This window comes from Trachinotus anak, unplaced genomic scaffold, assembly GCF_046630095.1.
Source record: "Trachinotus anak isolate AG129_WGS33_773 ecotype Australia unplaced genomic scaffold, CSIRO_AGI_Tana_v1 ptg000011l, whole genome shotgun sequence".
Classification (NCBI taxonomy): domain Eukaryota; kingdom Metazoa; phylum Chordata; class Actinopteri; order Carangiformes; family Carangidae; genus Trachinotus; species Trachinotus anak.
In genome coordinates, this window is record NW_027273862.1 from 16,825,172 (window position 1) to 16,851,699 (window position 26,528).

Consider the following 26,528-nt stretch of genomic DNA (forward strand, 5'->3'; position numbering starts at 1 on the left):
GAATATAACATTTACAGAAAATATAATTCAACTTTTAACTAAAGAGGTGAAAGATGAAAAATCTAAATAATAAAAAAAATTGTGTATGAAATTTATTAACTCAGTATACTTAAACTCCCAGCTGTAAACTGTAGTTTACTTTAAGTCAATCCCAAATACACTATTCTTCTGCTATATATAGTCACTACCACACATTTTGTGTATCTATCCAGAGCTGTCATATACTGAAAGCTCCAGAATGGGGACAACTGTAAATGGAACTTGAGGTGAGATTGTTTTGTCAGCTGCTGTTTTCAAGGTCAAGAGTGAATTTAGAACCTCAACTTTCAAGTCAACATGGGAAAGAAGTCCTTGGCTGGCTTAAAAGAAAATGGAAATTTTAACATCCACAACTAAATGACAACTGTCGAACACAATTTTCTGGCGAAGACTGAATGGTCAGAGGTCAGATTGGTTTAGATAGGTCAGTAATTTGTAACCAATTTTTTATGATTTTGTCTTCAAAAGGAACACATCAATTTGTGGCTGTGTGCCACACCCTTATATTATCTTTAAGACAAATACTTATCATGCAGTTTTGAGGTTAAATATTGCAGCATTCAGCAAAGTGAGCAGGATGTCCTTCATTAGTCATGTCCTGCTTCTCAAGTCATTTACTAACATCCACTCCACCTCTACGCAGTTTTTAAAAGCACGTCCACATCGCTTAAATCCAAATGACACTTTTTCCATGAGTTTAGCATTTTCCGTACAAAGAAGAGTGTGAGACCCATGGTGACCTTGCTTCTAACAACCATCAAGTGTCCTTATCATAGTTAATCTTCCACACATTACCTGGATGAAAAATGGCCCATGACCATGGCAAGTGACATTATTACTCACCCTGATGCCCAGCTCCACATTTTCTCCCCCGTACACCTCCATCCCCTCATCCAGCAGCCCGATCTCCTCAAAGTACAGTCTATCCACCACGAAGCAGCCAATCAGGGCTGGGCTCCTGATGGATTGAAGATGATGGACAGTTTTATTTGTCTTTTGCTGTTATCTGCACAGCTAATGTTAGCTTGGCACAGTTGCTATAGAAACAGCAGCAACAAGAAGAGAAGTGTGACCTTGTGCAACATATAATTTCTTCATGAATGGTGCATAAATTACCCTAATAGAGATGTTATTCTTCTACTTAACTTTAGATTAAAACTATTCTATTAATCATATCATATTTGATTCAGGCTATGGAGACACTGTTGTGTTCACTTACTGGATCGGTGCACTCTTGTTCCCCTTGTGCCACCAGGACTTGGGTGGGTTGAGGTAGCGACACCACAGTTCCCAGTCAAAGCCCTGGGCAGACAGCGGATACTCTTCAATCTCAAACGTGTCGTACTTGATGTTGTCAAATGATGGGGAGATTATGCGGGTTCTGTCCTCTTTAATTCTCTGCAGAATTGGTTCAGCCCTTCAAATATGGAGAGAAGGAATAATTTTACTGTATTTGTTTTGAAAGACTTCCTCCATTAGCTTGGTGGTCATGTCTGTCACGTAAAGGCCATTTTTAAAAAACTAGTTCATGAGATGAGTCAGTTCAATTTATGGGTCTGGCAAAACATTATTTCCCATAAGACAATTTGAACGATTTTAATTCAAAAGCTACACAATATATTCACAGGGTCATTTAATGTGCTGCTCTCCCCCTTTAATGCTATTGGCAAAATTTCTTCATGCATCACATGTATGACAAGATAATTTACTGTGCTTTTTTTGATACTCGTGTTCATTTAAAAGAATATCTTGTAAAGATTTACAATTATAAGAGTTTTTTTTTCTTGTTAAGAGTGAGATGAAAATAAATAATAAATAAACAGCCCAAAACTGCCCACTACCAATTAATGAATGATATCTTGTTTCCTCGAACAGTAAAAAACAAAGTGTTGGCAGATTTTGTTATTTTCAGACAGAGCCAGGCTAGCTGTTAAACTAAGCTAACTGGCTGCTTGCTAGCCTTATATTTGCCAGACATTTGAAGAGACATGATGGTGAAGGTGTATTTTGGAGAATGTAGAGCTGTGGATCATTTAAAGTTGGACACTTGGACAACAAAGACTCAAAATCACATCAGCTTAATGATGGTAAAAGTTTGTATGTCGTTCAGATTCTCCTGGCAGATCGGGGACAGTGTGTAGGGTGTATTCTATATGTACATTGTATGAATGGTTTTGTAACAGATACAGAATACAGTCTCTAGAAAAAGAGCCAATCTGCAGTCTTTGTTTTTATATTATTTTCAGTAAACCCACACACAGTGATATGACTCAAGAACCGGCGCTCTTGTGTTGAGCTGTGCTAACCTCATGCTGCACACGTTGTGTGTGACTCACCAGCCGACGCTGAACTCGACGTGGGCATCAAACAGGGCAACAACCGGAGCAGTGGCAGCCCTCCACCCACTCACTCTGGACCGGATCAGACCCTCCTGCTTGGCATGCCGCACCATCTTAATGAACCCTGGACGCTGGCTGTTGGTCTCAGACACAAAATCCTGCAGCTTCTCCTTTAGCTCATCTACAAAGCACACAGACACAGGAATTTTACATTAATATCTGAAGCGTTTTTGAAGATCCCGTTTCAGATAGGTGAGTAAGCTAGAGAGCTGCTTGTGAACAAACTTCCACCCACAAGATGTTGTCATGTCCTCCTTCACTGGGCAGTATTTTATTGGGCCAAAAATACTTGCGCTTCACTGCTTTGATCACTGGACCAAAGAGGCAGCAGCTTGAGCCAGCACTGCAGACCTCCATGGGGCTTACCAGTCGTAACGGGATATTGCAATATAGAGGGCTCAGTCTGCAATGCTTTTCAAAACACGGGGGGGGGGGGAGATGGAGGAAGTCCGTCTAGTTTAATGTTTGGCTTCAATGTTTACCTCCATTATTACCTGAGAGATATACTGTATGATGAGATAGCCTGTAGGACAAAAGAGTGCTATGTGAAAGAATCACAGTTCTCCCTACAAGTTATAAGTGGTAACAATAATTCTGCTCATTTTCTCAAATATACAATAAATTATTGTAGCATATTACAGGTTCCCCCTGTGGTTAAAGTATAAAAATGTCAAGGCAGGTGAAAAATACTTTGTCCTTAATTAAGACCACAGTTTACTGTCAAATGTCAGCAGGAGCCAGTGAGTAAGCAAAACCACAACTTTATACTATCAACAGAATCAAGCTTTAAAAAATTAAATGTTTTATGAGCACTGTGCTTCATCATCAATTACCTGAGGCTGTGTTCTCACCATTTCACTTTTTACCAGAGGTGCCTTTTGAGTTTTTAAGGGAATAGGGCACAGTTGCAAACAGACTGAAATCTGCCACCATGAAATCATGTTTCGTATGGCTTCTTTAGAGGCATGGTCAGGCATTTTATAAAGTTGAGAAAAGTTTGATTTTACAATCCAGCAACACTGGAAAAAATTCTGTTAGAAAAGTACATCTGATCATAAATTGCGTGAACACACTGAAAGTTCTGTATTTAAAAATAATGCTAATCATGAGAGACACTGTTTATCCAGTCTACAGAATATGATTAAAGCACCATATTTTCTTCAAACATAGATATTCTGTCCACTTCCACAATGCACTTGGCAACATGTGACCCTGCTTCAGCACTGATTCATTTAAATGTAAATTATAATTTATATCATAAAAAAATTTCAGCAACCTTACTTTTCTCATGCCGTTCAAACATTGAATATAGGTAGTTTAGTGTGACAGCTACTTTTGGCACCTGTTGGTGAACACATCTCACAGCAAATCAATTCATGCCTCTGCCACAGTGAACTTCAATATGAAATATAAGAATATAATATAAGAATTATTTTAATTCATATCTTTTTATCAGATTTGGTTAATACATTCACTTGGACTCAAAGATGAACTGATTACATTTTGGTGGTCAAAGGTCAAATTTCAAGGTCACTGTGACCCCACGAAACACACACCATAACTCAATAATTCGTATGTTAATTATAACAAAATTTGCACAAATGTCTAATAGAATAAAATCATGAAATGATGACATTTTATATCCAAATGGTCAAAGGCCAACTTCACTTTGACATCATAATGTTATGCAAATACACTGAATACCTTTTATTAAATTCCTTCAAAGTCTTCACTGCATATCTTATATGAGTCGGGACAGATGGGATGTAAACTGCAACTTGACTGGTATGTGCAGGCATACAACCATGAGGCATTCTAGTTTCTTCTAATTTACATGTACGCACAGCAAACAGTATTGCAAGAGAGGACATACTGTAGAGCACATTCATCTATGTAAGTACTGTAGATATACATAAATTCTCAAAGGCATCTTTTTAGTGAAAGGTTAATAAAGTTAAAGTTAATATAAAGTTAAATGTCAACATTTCAAATATAGTATATGTGTTGTTTATGTTTTGTTGGTTTGTTTGTTTGTTTGTTTTTACCAGTCTAAGTAAAAATCTAAATAGTATGTGGCCATTGTATAAGTCATGAATCCATGCATCATTGAATGATGAGCATTATATTTTTTTGATCTCAAGGACAATGTAAAAGTCCCTTACCCTTTGGAGTTTTCTTATTATGTTTATATTCACTGTTTCTTAACAGTGCATTATGTGCATCATGGAGGCCTAACAATTCTTGAATATGTTTACTTCCTCCTAAAAATCATTTTTAGTTGGGAATTATTTACATCCATGTTTGGTAGCGTTCAGCTTCAGTGCCTTTGTTAGTGCATTGCTGTGCTTCTATTCACATTCTGAGCTCTGGACTGATGATGAATTGAGGGTGAAAGGTTGTCATAGTCATTCACAATAAAAAAAACACTGGTTTAGATCTTTTTAAAAGTTATGTCTTTATTTTCATTTCTTGTTTCTTTTTCTTTTCGTTTACTTCCCCCCGCTGCATGCTTGCATTCAGTTAATTAAATTCATGACTTAATATTAGAATATTTTTTAACCGTTACATGTTGTTTTTGCTGGTTTTCTGTCAACCCAGGACTGACAGAATGTGTATTTGTGCCCTCACGCATGTGCACAGTACCAACAAAATAGAGATCCTCTTGTAAAAATATTGCTTCATGGCACTACTAGTGGCCAAAATTATATTGACATTGCATACCTTGTTTTACCTGTACCTGACAAGAACTGACCTCATGAGGCAGCTGGGTAAATATATACAAATATTACAAATAGTGTTTCGCTTAGTATACCAGTGGATGCTGCTGGTCCTTGAAACTCTGAAGAAGAACTGCAATATATACATGCAACATGAAACTCTATGGTACTCTACATGTATGTTCAGTATGATAGCATCCAACTCAGAAAAGCCAGCAGTGATTGGTTTTCTGTCCTTCCTGGTTGGTTGCAATCAACTAACATCACAGATATAAATCTGCCCTTGAGTAGATATTTAGAACTTAAAGCAGGGGGGGACTCTGGATCATGACGGCCAAGGCTAAGAAACACTCACTTGTGCTAATTCAGATTTTAGTGAAAAAAGAAAAATTCACTTTGAGCTTTTCTTTTGCAGAGAGGAAAGCTACTGTAGTTACTCATGCAAGCAGCTGCTCATGACAGTCCACCATATTACTGTGCTTATAATAATTCCTAATCTATTAATAATTAAGACATTCTGATGTACAAGTGAATTGAAAACAAGAAAGATGAAGTGTTATGCTTCATAACAAATCATAATAAAGCACAGTTCATTACACCAGGAATGGCTGATGGCCAACAGTCATCAATCTTTCAGGAGTGATATCCTGCTGAAGCTCAGCTGGAAAGCAATGGGCTTTGGGATGGAGTTGGACTGGAACAACACGCAAACAGGTTTCTCACATCACTGTGCAGTTCTGCAGTAAATGTAGTAACATAATCTAAATGTAACAACAAAACATTAAAAGGTTTGTCTCAGAAGATAAAGAGCAAAGCTAATGGTGAGCAGTGAAATGGTGAACATGCTTTCTTTAGCTCACCTCTATACTATCCTCAGTGTGATATGACAAAATAACATGTAGTGAAAATATGCAGAGAATTTTATTGTGACAGTGTCATATATATATAGTTCTGTGTATAACCAGGCAAAAGATATTTGCTTGATGAATGGAAATTTAAAAATTGTGTGCTTTCATCTACGACTTGTTGCTGCTTCTTCACTGTATGTTACTGTATGTCTGAGCAGAGCTTGTTGGTCTAAGTGCCAAATAGTCTATGTTCTGTTCCTGCATGTTTAAACTAAACACCGCTGATTACCACGCTGGCGTTATAACTGGCTCAGCAGATGGCAAATCGGCATGGATACAGGTCTCACAGTTGCTGTGTAGTTATCACTACACAACTTGGCAATTTCTGACTACACAGCTCTGCGGTTGTGAAAATCCATGTTTAAAATATCCGACTGATACTCACTGTTCCTCCACAATTCCAACAGTCTCATATCAAACCCTGGGTCCACTGGCAGTTTGTTAGAAAAATTTAACACATGCCGCTGAAGTTCCAGTACAAATGGGCACTGCTTGTATTTTATAGTTGCCAGTACTCAGCTTTGGTAGGTCTGTGCTGATATTGTCCCAGCTTTTGGGTGCATTCAGCTTTCATTGGCTAGACCTGCAGAGACAGCCTGCTGGATATCAAACTTGCTTTGAAGCAGTTGCTGGAACTTCTTTGCACACCTGAGGTGCTGGATGAATCTGCATTATGAGATGCACAATGTGTCAAAGAGAGTGGAAGCAAACCACAGGATCTGATCAGGATATACAGGTTTCTTGATTCATATATTAGTCAATTGACAACAATCAGCAACATTTTAATGTCGAATTGACTGTTTTAATTTTCAGAACAAATGGCAATAAAAACTAGAAACATTTTTACATCTTAAAGAGGAAAAAAAGGCAAATGGAAAAGTCATTGTGGGCTATTAGAGACTGTCATGGACATTTCCACTAATTTCTTTTATAGACAAAACACATTTTGCTTGAAATTAGCTGCTCGTCACAAAATCCTCCACCGTCACGTATATACAAGATTCCTTGGCATTAATCATTTAAGTTAAAGTATTGAATCATAAGCCCTCTGACAGCCTGTCTAATAAGTGAGCCCTTCTCAAAATCCCGCTCTTACACAGACAAGCCTTTCTTGGGCCACAGCTTGGGACATTATCCAATTAAGGTGGAATCAGCTAGGTCAATTTGCCCTTCTCTCCCTTGATGGCTACACGTTCTCCTGCATGCTAATGCATCTAGGAGGTGAGCTGTGACAATGGTGGATGACTAATGTAAAGATGTGGAAGCCTGGGAGGTTAGCTGCGGACGATGACCCCTTCAACAATCTCTGCAGCATCATGGGTCAGCAGGCTAATGACATTTAGCACAGATAAGATTCACAGTTATGGTGATAATGATAACACCAGGCCTATCAGATGCATTGTGACAGAGTGCTCAAGCAAACAGGGTGAAATGCCACCAGCAAAATGTCAGTGCATGATTTGGGTATCTGAGGGAGCTAAAGGCGACTGCTCCTAGCTCTCAATTACATGATGAAATATGAATGTTTATGAGATGTGATGCGATAATCCTCCTGTGCTAGGAGGACTGGGAGCAAACGTTTGGGTTCTCACCTTTACATTTTTTAATTCATGGATAACTTTGGATACATTCAACTTTCTGGTCAATAATAGCCTGTGGGAGAGTGCTCATTCTTATTCTAACATGTTGAGATAGGTTAGCAAGACAATACCACAGCGATCTACATTCTGTTCCAGCAAGCTACAGGCCATGCTACATGCTTTGCATTATTGACTTTGGTAAACATATTCTTCCCAGTGCCAGTATTTACCATGTTGATTGCAGCTAATGGTTGTCTCAGTCCTTGTTACAAGCAGCACAGCCCATTTAAAAGTGTATTGCCTATAAATGACCTTGGCACAGTATCATTACCGTTTTATAGCTTGCTTTCTGCCTTTGTAATGACTTTAGCCTTGCACTGTAAATTACCAGGTCCACTTTTCACAGGTGACTTCAAGTCTAGTTCTTGTGCTTTGCATAGCAGACTAAAGTCACCTATCGGTATTCTCACACATGAGTCACAGTCAGTCTCTGTAATAATGGGTGAACAGAGCTCAGCAGTTGCCCATTGTCAGCATATACTGCATATCTTTTCGACTTGATACTGTTTACACTACATCAAATGCATGCAGATGTAAGAATTAGGGTTGCAAATGCAGACAAGATATGTGCAAACACTTCATCACCTTGCTGGATTGTTATCTGCCTCAGGGCAAATATCCAGGCTTTGCAACTAATTAGTGTTATTCATCTATCGGTTGAATCCAGTGAACACAGCCTTGTATTAAAAACATTAGAGTCTAGAGGCCACCAGAGCAGCAGTACATATCACAGATACAGATTTCTCCACACATGAAACAACAATATCTAAACTATAGGCCTTCTTTAACACAAATCTGCAGAAAATGACTTTCTGTAATGGTTGTTAGAATTTCTACAGCTGCATAAGCACTCACACACCACATGTAATGCACAGTTTATAAGGATAACTAAATTTGGGTCCTCAATTTCAGATCGATGTAGACAAAAGCAGCTTTCTAACTTTTATTTTCTACTTTAATAATAACGTTGACTTCATGAGTTGGTTCAAAACTCTGCTTCTGGTCAGGGGGTTAAAATAAGATTTGCAAGGAGGGAGAGCCCTTGTCCTGTGAGGCTGGGGGGTTGGGTATGGGTGGGTTGGTTTCCACCGACCTCATTATTGACTGTTTTTATGGGGACTATTTTTGCAGTAGGAAGTTGTTTCAGTGAAAAAGGATGACACTGTGTTGTTTGGATGTGAATCGTCCAGAGTAACAATGGTACTGTTTCTGGAAAGAGATGTCAATGCAATACCAACTACATTCCATTCAACTCCATTGTATTGGTGAAATTAGAGAGATATCTCGAATTGAATCTAACTATCTAAGTGGCCAGACACCACAAGAGAAAAAATGACAACATTTTCATATCTATTTTAGTGTATTTGTTTGTTTATTTATTGGTAATTTTGGTGAGATAACCCTTCAAATGAATTGGAGGGAAAAACATTCAACCACCGTGAAGCACTGTAAAAGTTCCAAAAGGCAATGATACAACAGTTTATGGTTCATGAACCACTGATATACCTGTCCATACATAAAGATGAACATATTTCTGCAACAACAGTATCTTCAGTACCTACTAGGCTGAGTACAATAAACTGTGTTTTCATTATAAGGGCCTGCGGTCTGTTGCCTTATTTTCCATTTACCTCAGTGATTTGCTGAGTTTCAGCAAAAGTCAAAACTACTTGTAATAACTCACCTGACATGCCAGAAAAAGAGATTCTCCAGAGGAAACATTATTTGGTCATTTAGGTTAATAAAGCTACCATAAGATACAGTATCACATCAGAAGATTTCAATAAATAATGAAGTTACCACTGCTATGTCACATATGTAAATTGTGCGCAGGACTTCTCTCAGTGTGGAGACTCTTGTATGGATTCTGCAGCAGTTTGAGGGCCACAAATACTTAACAATAGAGGAACAGGGGCCATATTCTACATTTGTTTGGTCAGCATGAGTCATTGTATCTGAAAGTGGATGCTGTTGTGCATGAATGCACTAAATGAGTGCCGTTCATTGAACTGACATTTTTTAGTGAACGGTGAACTGAATGTATCCATTTGCAACTAATGAATGTGAAGGTGTGGTAATGCACCAAACAGCTGTTTGCCAAAAACCATCAAAAGAAGAAGAACTGTGTTTTACAGCAGCACCAGAGGATTTACAGCACTGGCATGCATACGGTGTCCAGTGCTTGCAATTTAAACAACTAAAGACAGTAGGTATGAACATTTAAAAACACTGTTTTTTTTTCAAAAGTAAAAAATGTCACATTCTTATGAAAAATGTTTCTGCCAGGTCTGAAAAAACAAGTTCAAAGGTCAGCCACAGGTCAGGCATATTGGCAACAGGCATCTGACCAGTCTTTTTAAATACCTGCGAGTGAACCATGATCACAAGACATCATTAAGAAAGTGTGAAACCATGAGCCAACAGCTGCAAAGTTCCTCCACCTAAGTCTAACTCACAGTATATACACATAGAACATATACTCACATTGGTTTCTCTTTTCTTTTAAAAGTATTCAGTAATGTGGCAGCAATGATAAGGAGCTGGGGATTGATGCATAGGAGGAGGTTGTGGTGTGAACTTGCACAACATTGGTTGTGATTTTAATGTAATGTTTTCATGACACTCATTTTAAAACCTTAAGAACCTTGTAAAATTGGTCTAAAATATGTTCTTGATGATATTGTCCTTAGAAACTGAGGCAAATACTAGCCCCTTTTGGTGCTGCTCATGTATTAGCATGCATTCACGTCACAGAGGTGATCCTTGGATCTCTAAAAAATGATTAACCAATGATGTTTGAAAAACCCAGAAGGCTGTTTAATCTATTCTTTCACTGCCCCTTAACTCTTTGTTCTTTGTTACTACAGCCACATGCACACTTAACATGTCAAGAAGTCCAAAGCTTGACAGGCCTGAGTTGCCTATAGTTACCTTGCTACAGTCGGACACTGTTTGTCCAGGGATTCAACAAACAGTCAGTTGCTGTATTATAAAATGATGATGCTCACCGTTATTGCTGTTGTCGTCGACCAGGATGATCTCTTTGAGAAGGTGGGAGGGCGTCCTGTTGATGGCAGAGTGAATGGACCGCAGGATGACGGACAAGGCTTCATTCACAAATATGAACACAATGCTAACTTGAGGAAGGTTTAAAGGATAAGTGATGTTTCTGCACCTGTGGAGGAGAAATAACAAATCTATGATGAGGCAATGGTTAGACCTACGTCTTGTCTAAACGATTAACAGATAAATTTGACATTGATTCCTGGACAGCAGGGTAATGTCAGATTTCGTGCCAACCCAGCTACTTGGCAGACTGTGTGAGGCCCCTATTTTCATGAATCAAGGTATAAATGTAGGCACTGGCACCAGTTCATAGCCAGCAGATTTTTGGAAATATAATGATCAGAGTGCTCCTGCGATAGAGGTGCACCTGCAATGCAGTTATAAAAGGGATTGGTTTTGGAGCAATAAATTAATGGTCGTGTGCTAAAGTCTGTCAGTCAAGGTCCTCTCTTTTAAGACAATGTTTCCTGCTACCACATTCTGATATTTTCATTGTGAATGAGGAGGCCAGCCTCTTCTCCCAAGAGAAAACTAATGTTCATTTCTAAGAAATGCAGAGACAGCAAGCTGTAAAAACATGGCCATAAAGCTGCAGATAATGTTTTTTGAAATTGATGTTTTCTGTGTTGAATGAGAAATGCATTACAAGACAATTATTTCCCCACTAACAATATGTGGATGGTGGTAGGGTAGCAAAATCTGGGGCAAACTCCCCATAATAATCTTTTTGACATCACCATTTAATTTAAACATGAAGAGTAATTTTTTCTGGGATTGTGGTATCTTAGCTGCCTGTCAAATATAACTAAAAAGCTCATGGCTATTACCATATCGACAAGAGCATGTTGTATTTACTGAAAAAAGCATTGTTAAGTCACTTCATTTGGGAAAAGTGTGAGGAAAACATGGATTCAAAATGTGTGTGAATAATGTATCCCCTGGAACAGTTTTGGATGAGTGTGCAGAGCCAGTATTAGTGCGAATGGATGGTCTGAAGGAAGTTTAGTGACGTGCAATGCTGAAAATGCCCTGAAGATCTCTGGGCTGTGTAAACTTTCGCACCAGGATGTCATTTTGTGTGCTGCTGTAACCTTGGTGATATGAACATGAAAGGTGGGTTGAAAACCAGTCACAGCCAAACAGCATGGTCTTAACAATTTCCTGTAAAGGACTTAGGACTAGGACTTAATCAAAATACCCACAGTGCATTAATAACAGCTGAAGGCTTTGAAAATGCACATGTCCATTAATTTATATACTGTAAATGGAAAGTATATACTTTTTTCCTGCCAGTTTGAAATAGCTGTGACATTTTGGTACAATAAGAATCACCCCTTAATCAAGCCTACTATCAACCAGTACAGTTTTCATCTGTCTAACTATTATAATTATCTCAACAGCAGGTAGCTGCACTGAATGCTGTAGGCAGAAGTTAAGTGTTTTTCTTTAATGGTTTTCAATTAGAGGCACTCAGTCATTGAGAGGGAACAACAGTGTGTTCTTCTGCATAGTAACTGCCTAAAGAAAGAAAAAAAACAGCTCAGAACAGCACTGTAGAGAGGGTATATCTAGAGACTAGAGTTGAAATAATTTGTTAATTATTTGACAAAAAACTAATTGGCAACTATTTTGTTAATTGGTCAATTGTTGTGCGGTTTTTCATTTTTCAAGCAAAAGCCAATCATTTGGTTCTACCTACTTGATTGAAAGAATTTGATTATTTTCTCTCTATATACCACAGTAAACCCATTCCTTTATTGTTTGAGTGTTGGTCAGATAAAACAATTCATTTGAAGACAATGTCTTGGGCTATGGGAAATCATTATGGTCATGAACAAAACAATTTTGTAGCTATAGTTAGTTGCAGCACTGAGACAATGTAAGTTTGATAACTGTCAGATATTTTGCCCTGCTGTTTATATATTGGTGGCTAGGTCATTGTGGGCAATGTTGTAAAATGAGCACAGCTTATATTTGTTATTATATAATTTCTAAACTTTTCTTTAGGGATGGCAATGTCAGTCTGTCAGCTTGTTGGTCCAGACTGAAATATCTCAACAGCAACTGGATGGATTGCTGTGAAAGAGGATATATTGTAATGACTCTGGTGATTTATATCTAGCACCAACTTTTTTAGCAAAAATGTTTCACTTACTCTGTGAAATATCTCAATATCTATTTGAGGGATTGGCAAAAAATTTGATAGACATTCATGGTTCCTATCCTAATGACCTTGGTGATCCCAGTGTTCGATGGATCTACATGAAATTTGTTATACATATTCAAGCCCTCCTTCAAGCCACTAGATAATAACTTCATCTAGTGGCATCAGGGTTAAATTCCAACTGGCCAAATACATTGGATTATGACCAAATACCTTCAAAACTAATTACATTCCCATTAGCCTTCGCTGTACTTTATGTTTTCTGCTAAATACCAAATGTTACAACATGAATGGTGAATATGGTACAGTATAAGCATTATATCTGCTTAACATTAGCATGTTAACATTGTGATATGAGCATGTTCGCATGGTGATGTTAGCATTTAGCTCAAAGCACCACCTCAAAGCATGGCTGTAGGCTCTTCTTTTTGCTTTTTCATCAATGTGATGTAGTACCTTGATTGTTCAAGTTTTCACAATCATGATCATATCACAATATAAAATTACATATATTGTGAAGAATTAACCATATTGCCCACTCCTGTGTGAAGACGCAAACATTTTAACTGGTACCACAATTACACTGCACCACACATTGATTTTGATACTCTTATATAGTACTCCACCCTTTTCAAGAAAAATATAATCTCCAAGAGGAGTAAGTGAAGAGAAAAATCAGCTTACACACAATCAAACTGATTCAAGTATAGTGTAGGATGCTAGTATATCAAAATGACAGTGTTTGAGCATCATTCTAGCTGCACTCTTACCCATCAGGCCTCAGATCTGGGATTTGCCTGTCAAAAGAGAGGCGATCACTGAGGTAGCCGTTATATCCGTAGTACTGGAACATCTTTAGCGCCACTCGCCGGTTTTCCGGGCTGAGCTCCTGACCCCAGTGAGCAAACAGCGAAGAATCAGAGAATGATGTGTCCACCTGACTGTCCTCTCCTCTCCCTGGAGTCTCTAGGAGGCACAGGAAGACAAATAGCATCAGTATTTGTCTAGGCCACAGCCTCTCAACCTCACTGTGAGGTTGTGCACAAGGTGACATTTAAGGAATGTGGAAAATTGATAGTGCTAATATAATCACTGTAATAAATACTATTTTCTTCAAGTTGTAATGTATGTTAGCAGGTGAATTGTGGCCTGTTATTTAAAGAGACTGACTCTGTGTCCTTCAGCATAAGCACCGGGAGTTCATACACATGATGAGAAGCTATAGTGTCCTTGAACAAAAGACTGAATCCCTACCAGCAGCTGGTGAACTGTTCTGTTGCTGACTTTGCTCTTTGACCTACAAGAGAGGGGAATGTGAAACTAATTTCCCTGAAGGTATATTTAGACCGAGACACACAAGCTTCCTGTAATCATTAATCAAGTGGTAATATGTGGTGATTTTTAAGAGAAAGTGCAACTTTCTCTGTTTGTGTTCTTAACCTACATAAGAACTCCTTCTGTATTGAAAGGGCTTCAAGAGTGCAGTCCTGACTCATTGTACAGCTGAACAACACTGACAGCACTGAGAGCGGAGAGACGTTTAAAAAACACCAGCTTAGTGTGAAAAACAGTCTATTACTGCTTGTGGTCCTTGCTGCTAGACTCAGTTCATGTCGAGACTCCATAAAAAAATGTCTGTTAAAAATTCTGTCCTGCTTCCAGGAGGTTTTAATGCACTTTAGAGGCAAACTTCTGAGTGTGCTTAATAGTCAGGGTGCTTTACCCACAGGCTTGTGCTTTAAATGCCAAAAATGCAGTAGGTAAGTAGATAAAAAAAGAAGTGATATCATCTTGAAGAGTATATATGAAAGTTTCCCAGCTGCACTTGCATGATTACTCCCCCTGAAATCTAAGTATAACCCCATTTAAAAAAAAAAAAAAAAAAGCATATAAACAGAACAAAAACTTCCCAAGGTTTTTCGTTTAACAGCAATTTCGTCGAGTCACAGTACCTGTTGCGACATTTTGTAATGCACCAAAGTAAGATCTGAATATTGCAGAGCTTTACTGTTATTGAACAGCACAGTGATATTTATGATCTGTGAAAACATGGGGGTGTGGGTAAAAGGTTGCTGGTAACCCAATGAAGCTGGGAAAAGAAAATGTCATTTCATGTGCACTGAGATTAGTGACAAACATCGTGAGCTCTGTGATAGGCTGCCTCAATGCAGTGTAGAGAAACAAGTTTAACCTTGTACAAGGTATACTCCTGCTGAGAAGGAAATTATCATAGAAAAAAAATGTTAATGAAAAAAAAAATTATATCGTAATAATTTACCTCATCGAAAAGGTCTGTGTGAAACTGAATTCCATGTCATGGATAATAATGACATACTGTCAATTGCATGTCCTAATCAGCAGGAAATTAAATCTAATGAAAACTGGTTCTGGGATCGTCTTTTAATAATTTCATTAAAATGCCCTGTAGCATATTGAGGCTACAGAACACCAGAATAAATAGAGCTGTTTCATAAAGCTTCAGTATTTCAGGTTACTGCTGATGGAGTGAGGTTATCAGGTATAATTCACAACCTACCACACATAATAAACAGTTGTCGTTTTCTTGTTTAGAGTAAAATGAAATGCAAGCTAGAAGACAAATTTCAAGAATCATTTATTCTTTTAATCATAATAATATTAATTGTCAAATAGTGCTGTTTTGTGCTGTTTTTATTTAAACTGTTGTCTTTTAATTTTAAGAACAGGAGCAGGATAAAGATGAATGAACACTTTAGGCTAATAAATGAAGACAAATCTTATAGTGAGAAATGAACATGAACTCAGAATTCTCAAACCCACTTTGACCCACAGCATTGTTGTGAGGAGAGGAGGAAAAATGCTTTGAACCCTTGGTGAAACCATATGCAAAGGACGGTTGGTTGTCAGACCTCACTATACTTGTTAGGTTTGACAACTTTGTGAGGACCAAGATGCTGGACCCCAGGTATTTAAATGGCTGTTTGAAGATTAAGACTTGGTATTAGGGTTAGAATTAGGTTTAGGTTAGGGGGTGGGCATTTAGTTCACATAATTAACTTTAGGGTAAGGGGTTGGAGAAGGCATTATATCAATGATGGGTCCCCTTGAATATAGTAAGACAAAGAGGTGTGTGTGTATATGTGTTTGTGAGTGTGAGTGTGTGTGAGAGTGTCAGTGGGAGTGTGTGAGATTGTGAGTGTGAGCATGAAGGTGTTTTAAGCAGATTGGGAAAAATTAATATTCATGAGGAGATTGTCTTAACATACAAGTGACAAACCGTGTGAGCCAAGTAAGAACTACGACAAAAGCATAAAGGCAGGTGTGAAGAGATTGCATTATGAAGCAAAACAAAAAGAACTGCTTCTGAAAAGGCAGGAGCTTAGGCTACAGTAAATTTCTTTGGAATGTCATATTACAGAATTGGTATTCTGTAAAATCAAAACATGCAGTAGCTTTCTTACACATCTGGTTAAAGAGGACATGTTTCTGTTCATGTAAATGTATGTAATTAATTTCTAATTTAATTCAAACATTATTTCTCATTTGTTTTATTTTATATAAAAACGTTAAATTGTGGGTGTACAGACTTCACTGCTTCATTAGCTGCTGGCAAGCTAACTGGCTGCAGGCTATAGCTACATATATTGAATGTACAGAAATGTGAGTGGTATCTTCTCATTTGACTCTTTGCAAAAAAGCAAATAAGCATACTTAAAAAAATGTGGAAGTGCCCCATTCTAGATTTTAATGATACAGGCAGTTTAGTGCTAAACCAGTACAAAGCAACATAGCATACATAGCTGTACTTTAGAATTATACTCCGTGGAACCTTAACAAATGAGAAAGTCAACCAACATCCAAGCTGAGAGAACAGTGCAGAGTGAACGTTACGAGCCTGAGGCGGAATAACTTCTGCTCCTCACATTCAACAGACAGATGTTAAAATTTCACCACTGTGAAGCAGAGGGAAAGAGTCTCAGTTCTTGATAAGACAACGCTGTGATTAGACTAAGGACAGGATGAAAGTTCTGAAAGTCTTTCAGTCTGGGCGAGTACGCCTGAAGGCCCATTCATGTGGTGGTGATTAATTAAGCCCACAGAGACGGTTTCCTCAGCAGTGAATCCCTAAAGCAGCGGTCAGGTCTGGTTAGTGTTGTTTGGACAGGGTAACATTGGCAACATACATACAATAGGTATAAATAAAATCTTTGAAGTTGTATAGATAAATCACATAAAGAAAAAAAGGCACATGACACATGTACTGTAACCTTGCTGTTTGGAGAATGGTTTCCTCTTGAGTACACATTCAGTCAACTAACCTTGGTGCTAACTCAAGTAAAGCACAGCCAAGTACCTGAGGCAATAAGTAGAGTGAACAGTATGTGTGTGCGTATGTGTATGTGTGTAGACAGGGGAAGTATTCCCTTAGCTTCCCAACAGCACTCTGGGCGTGCGTGTATTGCAGCACGAAGTGTGCTTTCAGTGCGTGCACAGCAAGACAACTGAGTTGTAGCTGTCTGCTCCCACAGTGGCAGAGGAGAGAGCCAGTTGAAAAGATATGCACATACCACATGGACACACTCATTGTCATTAACACAAGCAAAAACAAAAATTGCTAGAGAACAAACTTAAGACACTTAACAATGAAGTCACTTTAAAGGAACAATAAACCTCCAGGCCCTGCATAAACTTTTTAAACGCACAGCAGTCCACGTTAAATTATTAAACTGGATCTCATAAAAAATAGTTCACAGTGATGAAACTGCCCCAGAATGCACAAAGATTTTTATCAAATTATGTTTATTCATTCCCTTCTGCCAGTGGAGAGGAAAATGTTTTGAATTTCAGATGCAAATCGTTATCAATTTTGACACCTCAGAGATAACGCTCTCTTGTGCTACACTAACTCACAGTTGTACAGATGTAGACTTTTGATAAAAGTGCTTTAGGGCTGAAATTTTTTACCTGTTTCTCTAAACCTTAAGTTCTGTTCTGGTGGGAAAGAGGGGAGCATTTGGCCATGATAACAATTTTAGTGAAAATCAATAAAAGGAACCAGATGCTGCAGATGATTGAGCTAGAACATCCTCACTAACCCTAAAACACATCCCTTGGCTCTTAAGAGTCTTTAGATATTCAAGTTATGTGTTTATTTTTTTAATGTTAGCCAATTATGGGATTCAATTTCTTCTATTCTATAATACACTATAATTATTTGTATTTCCCTGCAGATCCATAAAGTATTTTTTAATCTTTATCTTTATTCCTGTTGTGTTTTCATTTCATATTTTAATGTGTTTTTAGAGACCTGAGATACAGCATGTAGGAATGTATTTAGCATCATCTTCAGTACCACACAGACTATCAAAGTCTTTTTTTTTTTTCATGTTAATAGCTGTTATTATCAAAAGGAAGAAAACAAGGTCTGTGGGGAAATATCAGATATGCTCTTGTTCTGTGTGTCGCTGTCTATGACTGACAGCAGTTGAGGGGCTGCCAGTGTACCACGTTCACCGTAGGGAAGGAGAGACAAAGTAGCTCAGTCATGAGAAGACAGTGTGTTCTGGTTCTGAAGAGTAAAGAAAAAAACAGCTCTTAAATGGACTGAACTGACATTTGCAAGTATATTTACATGGTGCTTAATGTCCTGCACCTGAGCATCTAATTAGCCACATATCTGATCTTAGCATCTTAGTTGTTTGGTTCAACTGGCTACGCTGCAGGACAAGACCTACATAGACGGATACCAGAACGGTTTTCTGTTAAATTACTGTAAAACTTTGGGTCGCAATCATGAAACCAACTAATATGAAATAGAAATGATAGAAATTATTTTTTTGATGAAAACACAGAACAGCTTATTTATAGAGCAGATATTTATGATGCAGCACATAAAAAACTAAGTACTCCTCAAGGAAGAACGTGTAGGAATTTAAATGCCTCTTAACTTCTAAGATCAATGATTATTGGAAAACTGGGATCCAGTTTCAGTAGCCTACGTGTAACACTGTACAGTATGTATATAAATGTAAAATTTAGGGCCAAATTGAAAGGCATCAATAAGACGAAGACCAGTTTTTGACATCTACTGTATAAATGACTGGGGAAAAAGAGGACGATCAACATGAATAATGCAGTCACAGTCACACCATTTATAGAATGCTGTGTTTGCATGTTGCCATACAACTAAGCAAACCAAATTACAGTTCATTTCTGTTTTGCCATGTTAATGTCCGCTGCTTATGTAAATCGTAGATATTTAACTACAAACTAAAACTGATAAGTGCATATTGTTTAAGTCAGACGAGGATTCCAGTTCAACCTTGACAACAGACAAATTTAAAAATGAGTCCGTACTTCTTCTGATGCCTCTGTCTGTAAACACCCTTCAATTAAGGCAGACAGTTTGCAATTCATCCTCTGTCACTGTGGCATTTTACATCCAACATAATGAGAGTGGATATGAAGCCAAAACATCAAACACTGTGGTGGAGTCAAAATATTCTTTGTATATTCATACTGACATGACTAAGAGGGAGGAGACGACTTTGACGAAGACTACAGTCTAAAAAAAAACAGATCTCATCACCCACATCAAAATTTCAGGACACACAGGTGTTTCTACAACTTGCTATCAAAGAAGCTGTCGGCTAAACCAGATCATTTTTCTTTCACGTTCAGTTTTGACGATGTGCAGAAAATCGCCTGCATGCTTCCACAGTCACATTTACCATTTTTTGGTTGGTGTCGTATGTACACCCCTCTCTAGGTACGATGTCTAGTAGAGGCCAGATGTCACGTGCTTACTCGTGTTACTTATTACTTACAAATTCCAAATAACTGTTTTGTTATTAAATAAATACAATGAATAAAAGTCCAACACCCTGATATTCAGGTGATCTTAGGAAGATCAATCACTAGATGTTTATCTGTAATGATTATGGAGATCTCTATATACACATGAGAGTAGTAAACAGAAAAATACAACAACTTCCATTTAGTAACAGCTTGAAATAGATGGCCTCCTTCAAACCTCTTTCCGAATGTGTAGCTTTGTGACGTGAACATGTGAAGGCTCACTGTGTTTCAGTTCAGAAACACTGTATATATATATATATATATATACAGTGTTTCTGAACTGAAACACAGTGAGCCTTCACACACACACACACACACACACACACACACACACACACACACACACACACACACACACATATATATATATATATATATATGTATGTATGTATGTATATATATGTATGTTAACACCAGTCCAGGGTTGGTGTTCTGGTCCTAGGAGCAAATATTCTCACGCCATGTTCACTGCCATGAGAACAGAATTAAGAGTCTAAGTCCTAAAGCTAGCTGGAGTGAATATTTGGGGGTTGCCTGGAATCCATCACACCTCACATGTGTTTGGTTGTGTTCTGCTCAGAGGTTTCCTATATAGTTCCACTTCACAATGTTGTGATCTCTTCAGAGTACTCACATGAGAGTAGTAAACAGAAAAATACAACAACTTCCATTTAGTAACAGCTTGACATAGATGGCCTCCTTCAAACCTCTTTCAAACACTCCGAATGTGTAGCTTTGTGACGTGAACATGTGAAGGCTCACTGTGTTTCAGTTCAGAAACACTATATATATATATATATACAGTGTTTCTGAACTGAAACACAGTGAGCCTTCACACACACACACACACACACACACACACACACACACACACACATATATATATATATATATGTATGTATGTATGTATATATATGTATGTTAACACCAGTCCAGGGTTGGTGTTCTGGTCCTAGGAGCAAATATTCTCACGCCATGTTCACTGCCATGAGAACAGAATTAAGAGTCTAAGTCCTAAAGCTAGCTGGAGTGAATATTTGGGGGTTGCCTGGAATCCATCACACCTCACATGTGTTTGGTTGTGTTCTGCTCAGAGGTTTCCTATATAGTTCCACTTCACAATGTTGTGATCTCTTCAGAGTACTCACATGAGAGTAGTAAACAGAAAAATACAACAACTTCCATTTAGTAACAGCTTGACATAGATGGCCTCCTTCAAACCTCTTTCAAACACTCCGAATGTGTAGCTTTGTGACGTGAACATGTGAAGGCTCACTGTGTTTCAGTTCAGAAACACTGTTAAGCTTAAACTGCTCTTGATGTGTAAAGAAACCCCACAATGTTTCTTCTAGACTGGTAAGTAAATAGCTGTTAATGCTAAAGTTGGCCTTGTAGTGAAAGGAAAAACTTACATATAGCACCTTCAAAGATTTAACTGATCACAGCATCACCTGGTTCCAAACAAGATCTTAGGTTCCTGTTGAGCAAGGCTGCAAGGCTCTCAGTTCTTCAGGAAACAGCCTTCTGGATGGCCTATGGTGTACTGCAGGGGTCGGCAACCTTAAACACTCAAAGAGCCATTTGGACCCGTTTCCCACAGAAAAGAAAACACCGGGAGCCACAAAACCCTTTTGACGTCTAAAATGAAGATAACACTACATATATTGTTTTTTTACCTTCATGCTATGTATAAAAAACTATAGTGTGTTGCATTTATGAAATGAACTGCTACAGAGAAAACAAAATTTTATTTCTGCATGCAACATATTATATATGACATTTGAACTCCGAAAAAAAGACGCTTGGTTGAAGGTTACTTTCAAATAAAATACTCAATGTCTATTTGAGTTCTCCTCGTCAGAAGTGAAAGCAAATGAATCTGCCCACGTAGCATTAAACGTTCTGTTTTCTTCAAAAACTTTTCTTTTCTTGGATTTATCCATGGTTGGCCTACCAGGGGGTCGAAAAGCTCAACAAGATCACCATAATCTTCAAATTTAGAATAACATTTAAAATACTAATGAACTAAAATAAAATACATTTAAATTAAATACTTATTATTTATTTTCCAAAGCCACGGGGAGCCGCAGCAGAGGGATGAAAGAGCCGCATGTGGCTCTGGAGCCGCGGGTTGCCAACCCCTGCTGTAGTGTAAAGACTGAGGTGAACTACTGGCTTCCTGAAAGGAATTTTCTGCCGGTGGAAAAGTTTTTGTTAACTACACAGCAGTAAATATTGTTTTGGGGATTACCACTATATGAACTAAAAACCATTATTTAATTCCATGTTGTGCCAAGATCTGCAGTCTGTAAAGCATTGGGTTTTGTAAGTTTTTACTTCATAAGATGAAGTCCTTGTCCTTGAAGTCCTTGTTTTTATTACTTTTCATACCAGCCTTAAGGCTGCACTATTCAGTGTTTTTATATTGACAGTAGGTCAAAGGAATGTGTAATGTGAAAGGTGTTGCTCACAGTGAAAAGGCTGCTGAGCATTATCACCTGCCTCTACAGTTCTTCTGAGCTTTATGAAGCACAGTGTCTTTCACCGTCTCTTCAGGTTTCTGGTCCACAACTTTGGTCCGCAAAGTTGGTGGAGAACAATATTACTGATACAATATACTGAATACAAAATTAACTCTCATTGGGTGGCTGGAAACACAACTATAATAAACACAAACTAATAAGTATTAATATTTCTCCTGGATAAGTGTTTATTGACATGTTTATCCTCAACAACTTAATAAGATGACAGAACGTCGAGTGTTGTATTTATACCTTGTTGTGATGCCGGTAAGTGGCAAAAAGAAATGAATCAATGCAAGTTTAAAGAACTGATGACCAGTCTGTAAAATAGCTTGTCACCAGAGCTTAAAAAAAAGATGAGAACACTCATCCCACACCCTACATAAACACGCATATAAATTGTCTTATGAAGAAGATACTTTGCAGAACACAGCTGCTCTTACACACTTACTGTGACCAGGTGTGCCCATAGAGCACAATTATAGTATAATATTACTCCTCGCGCACTAGAAGTCCTTTCTTTTTTGACAGTAAATAAAGCTAATAACCAATTATTCTGTTTACTGGGTGGGAGGCTGTGTCCACTACTGTATAGTTGCTTTACAGGAAACTGTGACCGGCACAGGAGGAGGGGAAAATTCCCTCATTAGGATGCATCAGTGGCTGGCACATCACACTGACAATTTCCTCTAGAAAGAAGAGAGGGGTGTGTAGCCTTGTCTGTCTCTTTGTTTATTCCCAAGAGGGGATATGCAGTGGCAGAACTTAGGAGGAGGGTCATGTTTACTTGCAGTGGCCTTTGTCAGCTCTACCCCTTTTGTTCATTTCTCCTCATTAAAACGCTGAAATCACTCGTGCCCTTCAGAAGGCTACAAAAGCTTTCTTTGTGCTTTTTCGTCCTGTAGGAGCAGGACTCTCCTCTAAAAATTCAATGTCATTAAAACTAACACATTCTGAGCAACTAGCTGCAATACTTTCCTTATTTTGAACAACAGTAGATCTTATTAGACAGTGCAGGCGTTATTTGATATCAAGCTCTGGACATTTTGGTCTTGCACGACATTTCTTATTCTCACTGTTCAACTTTAAAAGCTGGATTTGTCATTCCATTAAATTCAGTCATCTGAGATGCCTTTGCTATAACCTCCTATCAGATCTGACTTCCTCAGCACTCAGCCTGTAAAAAAAAAAATTCTTTACTGTATCTTTTCACTTTTTATCTTGCAGGTTTTATCTGTGCCCTGCATTTAACATCATTTGTCCTTTATGGGGGGGGGGGTTGTTTTCTTTATAAACTGGTGTCTGGGGTGTAGCATCTTCTCAGAAAAGCTCTCATCAGGATACGATATAAATCAAAAATGTTTCAGAACATTCACCTGAGAGCAGAAAAATAAACTTAAAAGGCATGGAAAAGCACAGGGTGAAAAATGCCATTAATCTAACATATAGGACATCCATCTTTCTGAGCCAATACCAATAATGTACTGGCCATGAGGTTTCAAGTATAACCCCATGCATTTTTGAACCGAGACCTCTTTTTCTTTGAATTTTCCATTGAACCCATTTGCTGGTTTACATACTCTGACAAGTAAGAATCAGTACAATTAGGAGGAAACTGATAATAAATAATAATGATTTAAATAATATATCACAATATAGACAAATAATAATATATTATTTAAATAATTATTATGTGTATAATAATAAATTTAAAACTGGAAAACAACTTGAACAACATTTGAAGTGTAATCACTGTTAAGATTTTTACACAGTTCAAAATAGTCACAAAACAAAAAGAATGTCCTGAAAAATGCATGAGGAGAAGACCGAGAATTGGGCTCTTTATATAATATTATATAATATTTCAGTGTCCCCTATGACATAAAGAGAAAAAGCAGTTCAGGTCTTTGTTCAAACTTAGAGTGCAGCTGACAAAATGGATGAGTGCTTTTGTTAAACCAGTAGCCAAAAAAACTACAAAATCAACCCCTAACCTTGAACTAATGTGTATGTGGGAAGATGAAATGTGTTGTAGTGCATTTACTGTGGTTTTACATTTTTCTCAGGACCATTGAATTCTACAGTTTTTTTGACCCTCAATCCAAATAGTTTAGCATAAAGAACCCTCACACAAATTCATGTATTAATTAATGTTTGCTAATTTGCTTATTGGCACTAAACACAAAGAACAGCTGGGTCTGTTCATAAAGTGAAGTATTGGACAATTTGAAATGTTGAGCAGGTGATGGAGCTCGATCAAAAGTCAGGAGACGACCAAAGTTATAATTCATCCTGTGGGGAATAAATATCACCCACATGATCAAAGTTAAGTCAAAGTGAAAAGGATGAATCATCTGAGAACCATGAATATCTATATAACATTTTTTCCCAATCCAATGAGTAGCTGTTTGATATTAGATATTTGTCAAGATACGTAAAAAAAAATGTGCTGGTGGCAGGAGAGCAAAATGAGGGGATGAGGTCTGGTTCTGGTTCTGCTGCATCAATTCTGATTATGTTTTAAAACCGTCAGTCTGACAGTTTTACAGGAGTGTGATGCTAAATGGATGGAGTTCCCTTTTAGTCCTCTGGAGACTATGACTGTTAGCAAAGTTTCATGGCAATCCATCCAATAGTTGTTGAGATATTTCAGTCTGGACCCAAGTGTTGGAACCACCAATGGACAGACATTGCCAGCTGACAAAAGGTTTGTGTTTGCATGAGTTAATGTGATGAGAGAGAAAGTGAAAATCATAGAACTGACACCTTTTGAGTCTTTGCTTTTTTTTTGTTTTTTTTTTTTTTGTTAATTTTGCTCAAGAATGACAATCAAATTTAAATGTAGGAGGAAATGGTTCCCTACCCTGATTCATTAGATTAAACCACATGATTTAACAAAGAAAAAAAACTTGGCGGACAAGCAGAATTTGAATCAAAATTAAAACAGGCTTGACAGTGTATTCATTATAATTTCTTAAAGGACCATGATATGAACACCACCTTTAAAAAACAATAAGTCAGAGTCTGTCAGTGATTGACAATGACTTTTTTCTTCAGTATTTTATTATTCGATGCCCTTCTAGCAATGAAAATAATTCCTGCTGAGCTGTACAGTAATGTTCACCTACAACTCCACCACTCCATGAGGAGATTTTTTTCAATAAATCTTAAAGATTTTCAAAAAATCTTCTAAAGAAAAGATCTTAAGAAGTGTGAAGGTTTCTGACATGCTGTGTTTAATATTTCAATGCCAAGTACTAACAGGATCTTTAAGGCACTGCAGAGTTTGTATTTCTCTGACTTGCTGCACAGAAACAGAGTCTTTGCTCTAAATTAATGAAGTCTGCATGGATTTGGATGGCAGACACAGACATCGAGTATTTTTATTCATGTTTTGTATTTGATCATGGCCTCTGTTCATGAGCTGGTATGGAGCATGTATAAATTATTCAGAGAGCTCCTTGATTTTTCACTTGGGGAGTTTTCAGGAAAATAAGGCATAGGTCACTTAACAACCAGAACAATTGTAGTCTCTATTCAAAAAGTTGCTCATCTCTGGAGATTTGTGCTGAGGTTTTGGTTGTGACTCTGACTTGTCTGCTGCTCTTTCTCAGTGTGCTTACGTGGACCATTTTTTCCCCCTAAAACTTTAGTAACCTGATTTTGGAAACATCATGTATACTAGAAGCATGGCTTCTGTAATCAGGTTAGGGGATTAAAGAAACCAGATTTTGTGTAGCCACATGTACTGTACATATGTGCTTAACTAGGTTTCAGAACGGCTTTTTAAATGTATACGTGCATGACAAAGACTTTAAAATGGGAACGTATGACAGCACGTTTGACAGCAGTGTGACAGGATAAAGCTTTGTAAATTATACTGAAACTCAAAGTATCCTCCAGAATTAGTTTCCACCACTGAACAGCTGACTATTTGTGTAATTCAGACACATCCACACTGAGGTAAACCTGAGCGCTCCCACTACAGAGACTGATCTAACTGCACCATCTGCCTCCTGACACACACCAACTCTGTCTCCTACAAATTTCTATACAAGTAATATGAAACAGAAAATATGTTTGGAAAAAAATGCAATGCCACCTGGATTACTTTTTTTTTTTTTTAATCAAAAATGTAATTGAACAAACAAGTTAGCAGTAATGGATGTATTGTCTGTAGGCTAGGGACAGGGTTGCACACCCACACAATTAAGGAGGCAAGATCATTGTGAGAAT

The 26,528-nt window shown here is 37.8% G+C and overlaps 1 protein-coding gene across 1 annotated transcript in view; it reads right to left on the reverse strand.

Moving 5' to 3' along the window:
- The window catches only part of galnt18b (UDP-N-acetyl-alpha-D-galactosamine:polypeptide N-acetylgalactosaminyltransferase 18b), an 81,123-nt gene that overhangs the window by 37,237 nt on the left and 17,358 nt on the right, over window positions 1-26,528 (reverse strand). The window contains exons 2-6 of the mRNA XM_071490013.1: window positions 13,704-13,899; window positions 10,712-10,878; window positions 2,376-2,559; window positions 1,259-1,456; window positions 883-997 (exon numbers count right to left, since the gene is read on the reverse strand). Coding sequence (XP_071346114.1) covers window positions 883-997; window positions 1,259-1,456; window positions 2,376-2,559; window positions 10,712-10,878; window positions 13,704-13,899 — 860 coding nt within the window. The remainder of the gene's footprint in view (window positions 1-882; window positions 998-1,258; window positions 1,457-2,375; window positions 2,560-10,711; window positions 10,879-13,703; window positions 13,900-26,528) is intronic.